This window comes from Dasypus novemcinctus, chromosome 18 (assembly GCF_030445035.2).
Source record: "Dasypus novemcinctus isolate mDasNov1 chromosome 18, mDasNov1.1.hap2, whole genome shotgun sequence".
Lineage (NCBI taxonomy): Eukaryota > Metazoa > Chordata > Mammalia > Cingulata > Dasypodidae > Dasypus > Dasypus novemcinctus.
The window spans coordinates 20,359,367-20,371,700 of record NC_080690.1 but is presented as its reverse complement, the minus strand read 5'-3'; the positions used below and the strand labels follow the sequence as shown (position 1 = coordinate 20,371,700).

At 36.7% G+C, this 12,334-nt stretch overlaps 1 protein-coding gene across 17 annotated transcripts in view; it reads left to right on the top strand.

Moving 5' to 3' along the window:
* Positions 1 to 12,257, top strand: part of NFAT5 (nuclear factor of activated T cells 5) — a 123,747-nt gene extending 111,490 nt beyond the window's left edge. For all 17 annotated transcript variants that reach the window (XM_058279777.2, XM_058279784.2, XM_071209101.1 and 14 more), the window contains 4 exons: positions 4,113 to 4,261; positions 4,979 to 7,466; positions 7,962 to 8,205; positions 8,658 to 12,257. In XM_058279777.2, coding sequence (XP_058135760.1) covers positions 4,113 to 4,261; positions 4,979 to 7,466; positions 7,962 to 8,197 — 2,873 coding nt within the window. In that variant the 3' untranslated portion in view covers positions 8,198 to 8,205; positions 8,658 to 12,257. The remainder of the gene's footprint in view (positions 1 to 4,112; positions 4,262 to 4,978; positions 7,467 to 7,961; positions 8,206 to 8,657) is intronic.
* The last annotated feature ends 77 nt before the right edge of the window (positions 12,258 to 12,334 follow it).

The window sequence follows — 12,334 nt, the reverse complement described above, 5'->3', positions numbered from 1 at the left end:
ACTAACAAATTCAACAACATAGAAGAGATGAACAAATTCTTTGGATGCCACAGACTATCAAAACTGATCCAAGATGAAACTGATAACCAGAATCATCCTATAATCATTGAAGAAATTGAGTTTGTAATTATAAAACTCCCCCAAAAAGGTCCTCAGGCCCAAATAGCTTTACTGGAGAATTTTACTAAACTTTTAAAGAATTAGTGCAAATTTTTTACAATCTCTTCCAGAAAACAAAAGAGGAAGGAATACTTACAAACTTAATTTATGAGGGTAGTATTACCTTGAGATCAAAACCAGATAAAGACAATGTAAAAAAAGTAACTATAGACCAGTATCTCTCATGAACTAAGGCACAAAAACTCCCCAACAAATTTAATACCAAATTGAATCCAAGGTGTATAAAAAGAATTATACACCATGACCAAGTAGGGTTTATTCCAGTTATGCATGCCTGATTCAAATTCAAAGTAACCCATCATATTAAGTTAAAGAAGAAAAATCATATGATCATATCAATTGACATGAAAAAATATTTTACTAAATACCATTCATAGTGAAAACTCTCAGCAAGTTTGGAAGAGAGGGGAAGTACCTCAAATTGATACAAAGCATCTACAGAAAACCTACAGCTAACATCATAATAGTGAAAGACTGAATGCTTTTTCCCTATGATAGGGAATAAGGCAAGGATGTCTGCTCTTTTTTTTTTTTTCCCCAAATTCTACTCAGTTTATTCATTTTTTTAAAAGATATTACATTAAAAAAATGAGGTCCCCATTCGCCCCCACCCCACCGCTCCCCCCACAATAACACTCTCCCCCATCATGTCACATCCATTGCGTCTGGTGAGTACATCTCCGGGCATCGCAGGATGTCTGCTCTTAAACCACTCTTATTCGATATAATAGTGGAAGTTTTACCTATGCAATAAAGCAAGAAACAAAAACTGTGGGGATGAAAAGGAAGAAATAAAAACTGTCATTATTTTGTACATGACATGATGGTATACATTAAAAATCCCAAGGAATCTACAGAAAAGCTCCTAGAATTAATTGAGAGAATTCACCAAGGTCAGAGGATACAAAAATCAACTGCATTCCTATAAACTGACAATGAGCATATGAAAACTGAAATTTGAAACACAATATCATTTACAGTGGTTTCAAAGAAAATAAAATATTTAGATGCAAACTTAAGAAGTGCTAAAATTTTAAAATGCCAATGAGAGGAATCAAAGATAACCTAAGTCAGTGGAGAAAGATATGTTGATGAACATAATAAAGATGTCACTTCTCCCCATATTGATCTATAGCTTTGTATTAGCCAGGGATCTCCAGGGAAACAGAATCTACAGGATATATATAAGCATATAATATAGTAAATATTGTGAGATTTATTATAAGAATTGGCTCACGTGACTATTGGCCTTGGCAAATCCAAATTCCATAGGGCAGGGTAGGCCATAAGTTGGGAACTTCAATGAAGATTTCGGTGAATTTCCCAGAAGAAGCTGCCTGGCTGAAGTAGAGATGGAAATTCTTTCTGACTGGTGAAATCATCAGTTTTCCCTTTAAAGCCTCAACTGATTGGATAAGTCTTCTCTTGTTGCTGAAGGCAGTCTCCTTTGTTGATTGTAGATGTAATCCACCAAGATACAATCAACTGACTAATGATTTTAATTCATGAAATCCCAATCAGACCATTGCTTGCTTGACTAAACAACTGGACAATATAACCTAGCCAAGTTGACACATGAACTTAACCATCACAAGTTTAATGCAACTCCTATCAAAATTCCAGAATTTTTTTGTAGACATAAGCAGGCTTGTTCTAAAATTAATATGGAAAGGCAGGCACAAACCCTAGAATAGCTAAAACAATCTTGGAAAAGAATAAAGTAGGAGGAACCACACTACCCAATGTTAAGCCTTACCCATTAGTCAGTGAAACAGAACATCCAGAAAATCTGGAAATAGATCCCGGACAAATATACTCAAATGATTTTTCAAAGGTATAAAGGCACTTCTGTGGAGGAAAAATAGTCTTTTCATCCATTGGTGCTTTGTTAATTGGCTATAACTAGACAAAAAAAAAATGAACATGGGTTTAAACCTCACACCTTATATAAAAATTAACTTAAAAAGGGATCATGGACTTAGATGTTAAACTTAAAAGTATTAAACTTTTAGTAAAATAACATAGAATATGACACCAAAAGCATAAGCAACAAAGAAAAAAAATAGATAAATTGTACTTCATCTGCATTTAAAACTTTTGTACGTCAAAGGACATTATCAAGAAAGTGAAAAAATGATTTACAAAATGGGAGAAAATGTTTGCAAATCATGTATCTCATAAAGGTCTAGTATGCAGCATATACAAAGAGCTTACAACTCAAGAACAAAAAGATGAACAGTCCAGTTAAAAAAGGGGGACCCTTGCCCGGATAGATGGCAGATTAAGATGCTTCAGGGCTCCATCCCTACACAAAAGCTTTGAACGAACAGCAAGAACTGGCAGAAACATCTTTCTCAAAGCTCCAAAGGACAGTTAATGATTAACTGCAGTAACACAGCAAGCAACAAATCAAGAAAAAAGCTACTTAAAAACAGGGAAATGGATGTGGCTCAAGGGATTGGCGCCTGCCTATCACATGGGAAGTCATGGGTTCATTTCCCAGTGCCTCCTAAAGAAGACGAGCAAAACAGCGAGCTGACATGACAGGCTTGTTCATTATCAAAGTGACGCAGCCAGATGATGCAATGAAGAGACATAGCTGAGAGACATAACAAGCAAGGAGTGGAGATGGCTCAAGTGATTGGGTGCCTCACTTCCACATGGGAGGTCCTGGGTTTGGTTTTTGGTGCCTCCCAAAAAGAAGACTAACAGAGAACAGATCGTGAGGCAAACAATGAGGGGGGAGGGGCGAGAAATAAATAAAATTTTTTAAAATTAAAAAACAAAACAAAACTGTAGAATCTCATGGTGACCCAGCAATTAATACTTAATTAGTACAGAATTTCTGTTTGGGGTGTTGAAAAGGTTTTGGTAGTAGATTGTGGTGATGGTAGCATGACATTGTGTCAACTTGGCAAGTTAAAGTTTCCTAAGATGTTAATTTAGAAAAGCAAAATTTATTTGAATACTTGTGGCATTTTCTAATGAGAGGCTTGAGTTTTCTGGAGGAGAGAGATGCTCAAACAATTGGTCCTTAAAAAGTTTTGAAGTTAATGGATGTAGCTCAGTGGCTGAGTGCCTGCTTGCCATGTATGAGGCCCCCCAGGTTCAATCCCTGGTACCTCCGTAAAAAAAAAAAATGTTTTGAGGCTTATTATTGCCAAGCAGCCATATGCTAAGAGAAGAGTGTAACAGAGTAGCTTTAACCTCCTGGAGATTTCTATGCTATATCCTATGCCTTGCTTGTGTGGAGCTATGTAATTTCAGGGACCTTGGGAGGGTCATGAGGGGATATGAGGGGATAGGATGGTATGACTTGATAGTTGAACTGCTTAAGCTTGTTATTACTTAATCTGCAGTCTCAGGTCCACATCAGGTGTTCTCAAGCCAATGCTATTTCAAAAACGGAAGGGCACCTTTTTTTTTTTTACACCAGTTAAGTAACTCCTGCTATCATTACAGCATCAGAAAATAGACATTTAAGTCATGACTAATAGCACACTATAGAATACAATACGGGAAGTGGACTTTGCCCAATGGATAGGGCGTCCGCCTACCACATGGGAGGTCTGTGGTTCAAACCCCGGCTTCCTTGACCCATGTGGAGCTGGCCCATGTGCAGTGCTGATGCGCGCAAGGAGTGCACCCTGTAAGGAGAACCGCCCAGCGCGAAAGAAAGTGCAGCCTGCCCAAGAATGGTGCCGCACACACGGAGAGCTGACACAACAAGATGATGCAATAAAAAAACACAGATTCCCGGTGCCACTGATAAGGATAAAAGCAGTCACAGAAGAATACACAGCGAATGGACACAGAGAGCAGACAACTGGGGGCGGGTGGGAAGGAGAGAGAAATTTTTTAAAAAAAGAATGCAATAGTTGGTTATTTTTGTAATTTAAAAATTTTCCTTCTCTTTTTTTGTGTATGTGCAGCAATGAAAACTACTGGCTGTAACTTAGATAAAGTAAATATTCTTCCTAATGCCTTGATCACTCCACTCATATCAAGCAGTATGATTAAGAGTGAAGACATTACTCCAATGGAAGTTACAGCAGAAAAAAGATCTTCCCCTATTTTTAAGGTGAGCTACATTGACTATGTACCCCAAATCTTAACCTCACATATAAAAATTGATAAATCTTGAATGATTTGATTTCTTTTCCTCATGTTTCCTTTTTTACTTTCCTTTCACATTTGTTTTGCTTTGGATGTACTTAATGAATTTTCAGAGAAAGTGCTTTATACTCCCGCAAAATTGCCCACAAAATAATGTCCAATATGCATTTGTACAAGAGAGCAGTTAATATGTTGGTTGTGGAATGTGGGATATTATTGAAAGTGCTAGTTTAGTATTTTCAGAATTAAGGACATTTTAAAATTTCTTTTTCTTCCCTAGTCTTTTCCTGTAATAACCCCTCCCATTTTCAATTGTTCCCCCACCCCTTGATGTTATCAATGATCCATGAAATGGAGGTAGTTTTGAATTTGCTATTAATCCATGAACCATAGAATTAAGGTGTTCTTACTTACCCTTAATTTGCCTAAGCACATCAATTGGTGATTATTCTTCTACTCCCTTATTTGAATATCTTTGCTTATGTTCTTATAAAAAGAAATATCCTGATGACAATTGGACATCCTGTTATCACTGAGAAAAATAGTTTTGTACCTGTTTTCCAAGAAAGGAAAGTTGGCCCTGCATATTTTTAGAACAATAATACACTTTGAAGTTAACAGTATAGAATTCATTTACTATTTATATATACATATTATTTGTGTTTTGTGTTTTTTTTTTTAGACTACAAAGACAGTTGGATCAACTCAGCAAACATTAGAAAATATCTCTAATATAGCAGGAAATGGGTCTTTTTCATCATCATCATCTTCCCACTTGCCTTCTGAAAATGAAAAGCAACAGCAGATTCAGCCCAAGGCATACAACCCAGAGACCTTGGCAACTATCCAAACACAGGACATTTCTCAGCCTGGTACCTTTCCAACAGTTTCTGCTTCTAATCAGCTTCCCAATAGTGATGCATTACTACAACAGGCCACACAGTTTCAGACAAGAGAAACTCAATCTAGAGAGGTATTGCAGTCAGATGGTACAGTAGTTAATTTGTCACAACTAACTGAGACATCACAGCAACAACAGCAGTCTCCATTACAAGAACAAGCACAGACTTTACAGCAGCAAATTTCATCAAATATTTTTCCATCACCAAATAGTGTGAGTCAGCTACAGAATACTATTCAGCAGTTGCAAGCAGGAAGTTTTACAGGCAATACTGCCAGTGGCAGCAGTGGAAATGTTGACTTGGTACAACAAGTTTTAGAGGCACAACAACAGTTATCTTCAGTTTTATTTTCTACTCCAGATGGTAATAAGAACGTTCAAGAACAGCTTAGTGCAGACATTTTTCAACAAGTCAGTCAAATTCAAAATAGTGTAAGCCCTGGAATATTTTCCTCACCAGAGCCAACAGTCCATACCAGACCAGAAAATTTAATACCTGGAAGAGCTGAAAATGTTCATCCACAGTCTGAAAACACATTATCTAATCAGCAGCAGCAGCAACAGCAACAACAAGTGATGGAATCATCAGCTGCAATGGTGATGGAGATGCAGCAGAGTATCTGCCAGGCCGCTGCTCAGATTCAATCAGAATTATTTCCTTCAACTGCTTCAGCTAATGGAAACCTTCAACAATCTCCAGTTTACCAGCAGACTTCACATATGATGAGTGCATTATCTACCAATGAGGACATGCAAATGCAATGTGAATTGTTTTCTTCTCCTCCTGCAGTGTCTGGAAATGAAACTTCTACAACCACCACACAACAGGTTGCAAACCCTGGCACTGCCATGTTTCAGACATCAAGTTCAGGAGATGGAGAAGAACCTGGAGCACAAGCAAAACAGATTCAAAACAGTGTCTTTCAGACCATGGTCCAGATGCAGCATAGTGGGGACAATCAACCTCCGGTTAACCTTTTTTCATCTACAAAAAGTATGATGAGCGTTCAGAATAGTGGTACCCAGCAACAAGGTAGTGGTTTATTTCAGCAAGGTAGTGAGATGCTGTCACTTCAGTCTGGGAACTTTTTGCAGCAGTCTTCTCATTCACAGGCTCAACTTTTTCATCCTCAGAATCCTATTGCTGATCCTCAGAACCTTTCCCAAGAAACTCAAGGTTCTATTTTTCATAGTCCAAGTCCTATTGTACACAGTCAGACTTCTACAACCTCGTCTGAACAAATGCAGCCTCCAATGTTTCATTCTCAAAGTACCATTGCTGTGCTACAGGGCTCTTCTGTACCTCAAGACCAGCAGTCAACCAACATATTTCTTTCTCAGAGTCCTATGAATAATCTTCAAACTAACGCAGTAGCTCAAGAAGAGCAGATTTCATTTTTTGCAGCACAGAACTCAATTTCTCCACTTCAGTCAACATCAAACACTGAGCAGCAAGCTGCTTTCCAACAGCAAGCTCCGATATCACACATCCAGACCCCTATGCTTTCCCAAGAACAGGCACAACCCTCCCAGCAAGGTTTATTTCAGCCTCAGGTGTCCCTGGGCTCCCTTCCACCTAATCCAATGCCTCAAAACCAACAAGGAACAATCTTTCAGTCACAACATTCAATAGTTGCCATCCAAAGTAACTCTCAATCCCAGGAACAGCAGCAACAGCAACAGCAGCAGCAGCAGCAACAACAACAGAGTATTTTATTCAGTAATCAGAATACCATGGCTACAATGGCATCTCAAAAGCAACCACCACCCAACATGATATTCAACCCAAATCAAAATCCAATGGCCAATCAGGAGCAACAAAACCAGTCAATTTTTCACCAACAAAATAATATGGCCCCAATGAATCAAGAACAGCAGCCCATACAATTTCAGAATCAGCCCACGGTTTCCTCACTTCAGAACCCAGGTTCAACCCAGTCTGAATCACCACAAACCTCCTTGTTCCATACCTCTCCTCAGATTCAGTTGGTCCAGGGGTCACCTAGTTCTCAAGAGCAGCAAGTAACACTCTTCCTCTCTCCAGCATCAATGTCTGCATTGCAGACTAGTATAAACCAACAAGACATGCAGCAATCTCCTCTTTATTCCCCTCAGAACAACATACCTGGAATCCAGGGAGCCACATCCTCACCTCAACCACAGGCTAATTTATTTCATAACACTGCAGGAGGTACAATGAGTCAACTACAGAATTCTCCTGGCTCATCTCAGCAGACTTCAGGAATGTTCCTATTTGGCATTCAAAATAGTAAGGAACTCTTTATTTCTAATTTCTCATTACTTAAGTGTTACTTGATTGAAATGGCCAGGTTGTTATTATTAAAAGGATGTAAAATAATTTTAAGGGCACAGTTTGGAGTTAGACAAAATTGGGTTCAAGTCCCAGCTCTACCACTTATAGATTGTGAGATCTTGGGTAAGATATTTTACCTTTATGAGCCTCAATTTCCATATGTAAATGCTGATGATAATAATAATGTTCACATGCACACATACAAAAGACAGAGGACTTGATAATAAATAAGCAAAATTGTATGTTTATACTGCTTACAGGAAACTTCCTAAGATGGATTCAGGTACCATTCTGAGAAAACCTTTTTCTTGGGCTGCTGGGTACCTCACTTTTAGTCATATACTAGGTGGAAACAATAATAAATTTCACAGCAACTAATAAATAGCTTCTCATGTGTCCTAACAGAAAGTAACTAATCAGGTAGCTTTTCCATTTTAAATGTCTCTGCAGACTGTAGTCAGCTTTTAACCTCTGGACCAGCCTCATTGCCAGATCAGCTGATGGCTATAAGTCAGCCAGGCCAACCACAAAACGAGGGCCAGCCCCCGGTGACAACACTTTTGTCTCAGCAAATATCAGAGAATTCTCCACTGGCATCCTCTATAAACACCAACCAGAGCATCGAAAAGATTGATTTGCTTGTTTCATTGCAAAACCAAGGGAACAACTTAACCGGCTCCTTTTAATTGGATATGTAAGTATTGCATTTTGGCTTCTTATTGAAAAACATCAACAAGTTTTATTCTTTTTAACAGACTTGAGCTAGTTAATAGCACTGTTTAGATTTTAATCTTTTAAAATAGGGCTTTTTCTGAAGATGGTATTTTTTAACATTAGTCTGATTGATAGCTTATTGTCATAAAGTTAGTATTGGGCATTTCTTCTGGCTCTGAATCTTTGCCGTAGAATGACAGAATAGCTGATGAATGTGCAAAATTTGTGTTTCCTTTGTTCTAAGTATTGGATATGATCATGGCTCATTTCTCCCTTTCTCACAAAATGAATATTGAATGAGAAGTTTGTGGAAGAATAATTATGATAAAGTGTCATTTATCTTTCTGTAATATACTTTGGGATCTTTCAGGGTGATCGGAACTTCATAAATACTTTCACTCCCTAGTGACATATTTTTTTTTCTTTTATTAGAAATTCCATGAAGAAAATTCCAATTCCAAGATGTCCTGAGATCTTGTGGTTCCATGAAGATTTTTGAACTGTTACTTTAAAAACAAAACAAAACATGAAAGCTGTGTTTGAGTAAATGAACAGATGTTACTCTGACTGCAAAAGAGCACACCTCTGCTGCCTATTGCAGTGATTAACCACCAATATTAACATCTTCATATTTTATATTCCTAATAACAATGGGGAATGAAAATCGATTTGAGTAAGCTGACAGAATTGTAATTTTCTTAGGCACGATTTCTTTAAAAGTACAGTTTAGATTCATGGCAGGACCACTAAGTCATTATTGCTGTTAGAAAATAATTCATGTTATTATGTTTATTTATGTTCTTCATTATTTTCTTTCCTGCATTGTTTTAGTCAAGTAATGGCTTTTGAAAAAGTAAAGTTCAAATAATAACTAAAGCTGTGATTTTTTCAATATAAAAACACAGCTATTGGCCAAAGTGAAGGAATCTTATTTTCAGTTTTTATAGAGAAACTAAAGAGGCAACATTCTGACAAGCAAGCTGTATAAAGAATTCTACATGGACAAGAGAACTCTTTAACACAAAAGCAGACAACACAGTTATAAAACTGGGGACAGCTGGAATGCTGTTGATTTTATTTTTCAGAGAGTTGTTAATTCTCTCTGTTTCTACTAAGGGTTTAGCCATAACTGTTCATAGAAAAATAATTATCTTGCTCTATAAAAAATGAAGGGGCTAATATATGGTAAATTACGTTCTTACATCTTCTATAGTAGTTTAAACTGACAGTTTTTTGAGTCTGTTTTCCTCTTTGCGCAGTCTTATATTGGTTTTCTCTTTTTATATTCATCCATGTTATTCTTCCCTTCTTTTTTATTTTATTTTAGACAATTATTAATATACTACTGGCTTTATGACCCTGCAGCAACTTAAAGGAAAAAGACCACTTTGATCTAGCAATTCCTGCAGCAAAGGTCAGGAGAGTACCCTTTCAGGAATTGATTGGGAGTTAATTCCTGAGAAACAGTGCATTTTTTTTTCCCCGAACGGTGCTGTTCTGAAGTCTTCAAATTTTTCCCTCTAATAGGAAACTATAAATTTTAATAAAAAAAAAAAAAACCTAAAATTTCTTGAAATATCACTTCTCCCTGAGCTCTACAGTGAAGTAATTCACTTGTCACCTCAGTGCTTTACAGTTTGAAGTGGTCACTTATCTGATGGTTCCCATGAGCCTTAGGCTTTACAGGGTCATATCATTGACTTAAAATGAAGAATTAACTTGTGTTCCACCTATAAAGAGTAAAATAATACACTCCAGAATTTGCAGTTGTAGCATTAGTTATACAGTTTTGGGTGTTCTTGCCACCCATGGGATGCCTGCTTTTCACTGCAACCTGTTGTCTGGACACATGCTTATTTCTTATTTTCCTTTTGGCATGTAAACAGCTGTTAAAACAGCTTAAGGCCAAGTTGTATGTGGCTTCTATATGTTGATGAAATGATTTGGTATCCTTGTCTATTAGTTTTTTCTTTTTTAAGTGTATAAAAAATAATCTGTTAATCATTTGTTGAATGCTACTTTTCTATTGTTTTGTTATTGTTGTTTCTGTTACACACATTTAGTTGAACTGTGTGGAAGTGTGGTGTTGGCTTTGTTTATACAGCCAGATTCCCCCCCATCCCACCCCTTTTATGATGGTCTTCCTTGGTTCTTTGAATGTGCTCTTCTAATGTGTTTTTTTAATCTTTATTCTCATATATTTTTCCCTCCACCCAACTCTCTTTCTTTCTTTCTCTCTCTGATTGAGAGGCATTTAATTACGTTTTCAGTAGTACAGGCTTCTTGCCGATATGAAGGGAACTTTTCAGAAAGAGACCTACTCTGGGTCATTTAATTTTGAATACAGTTTTCAATCGTTCAAGTTTTGGATGGTTTATATCTAATGTGTGTTTCATTTTTTTGGAAAGCTATATTTTGTATTTAGGAAATGGTATACTATTTTGCTATTTGTACTAAGTGAGTACATTGGCATAAATATGGAAATTTATATATATACATATATATAAACTATTCTTTTTTTGCCACACATTTTTGTGGTAAATTTGTGAGTTTGTCTGATGTTCTACCACAACGTGGCGTCTGATAACAGTGAGGCGGGGTGGGGGGGGTTATTATGTCTTTATTGAGTATTTAAGTATCTTTAAAAAAAAAAAATGACCTGTTCATCTGTGGCCATTCCATCAGGCAGTACTGATACCTTGATGTTATTAGTGGGCTAAAGGCAGCTTACTGTGTGTTTGCTGGTTCCTTAACTCAGCAAAATGTTAGAGTAAGGAAACCCATTTAGACAGTTGTGTCAAATGGTGTTTCACAAGAATGAGCCATTCAGTCTTTACTCACTATATATTTAATATTTTATTATTGTTGTTATTGTTATTATTAATTGGCTTTCTTTATGCCTTTTATTTATAGACACTAAAAAACATGTTTGTAATTTTAATAACATTTTCCCCATCTTGTAATATCCAGAGCTACTTTATAAATTCTCTGAACCAAAAGCATTTTCTTTAATATATCTCTTCTCCCCTACCAGTACCAGGAAAAATTACCCAGTATAGTTCAGGTTATGAGAAGGATCAGCCACACAATCCAGTGCTTCGGTTTTAAAATGTAAAACCCTAACTCTAGAGCAGAGGTTCTTAACCTTTTTTGTTCCACAGACCCTTTACTAAGTCTACACTACTGTGTATTATTTAATCTTACCACACCTGCACCAACATGCCTCCACAAGAATAATGTTTTTTTGAATTTCAATTCAAGGTCACAGACTCCTTGTTAAGAACCCTTGCTCTAGAGAGTTAACTATGTCAGAGAAAGCTTATTCAGCAGTTATAAAAATAAGTAGAAATAAAATACTCTTAAGTTTATCTCTGAGTTTTTTGAAATTTTTTCTGAGAGATTTCAGAGGAGGCTCAGGAAATCATATTTGTTCACTAAGTTCCAATCAGAATGTTTGTTAACACTGTGCTATGAGTGGAGTGGGGGGCAGAAGACTGGCTTGTGTGCTGACTTTTGTTCTATTGTTTAGCAAGAGGTTTATCATTGTAAAATGTGCATTGCCAATGCCAAGTCACCAGGGACCAATTTTCTGTTTTATAATATCTAAGTTTAGAACAGAGCATACACCTGAACTGTAGTGGTTTGGATGGAGGCAGAAAACCCAGTTTTTATTTTAATAAATTTTGTGGTTATTTATATAAGGGCTGTGCTGTGCTACCATATTCTTATTCAATAATGATGACTTTTTTGTTTTGTTTTGTTTTGTTTTTACATTGTTAAATGTTCCTTACCCTTAAAGGCCAATGTTAAGTACAGGTATTGAATATATGATTTGGTTACAAAAAGCATTTGTCTTATTGAAGAATTAGCTCAGTGGTTGATACTTGTGTTAATAATGCAGTTCCCAGATTACTGTTACAAGTTATAGCTACATATGGAAGAGACTCGTGAGCCAGCAAAAACCTTAGAAACAACAGTTTATTAAATTTATGGCAGAAGGACCTAAATAAACTGTGAACCACATTTTCTTTATATTATTATATTCACTTGTTCTTGCTTTCAGCAACTCACGTTAATGCTTGGAGCTTATCTCTTTGTGTGAGTGAGTG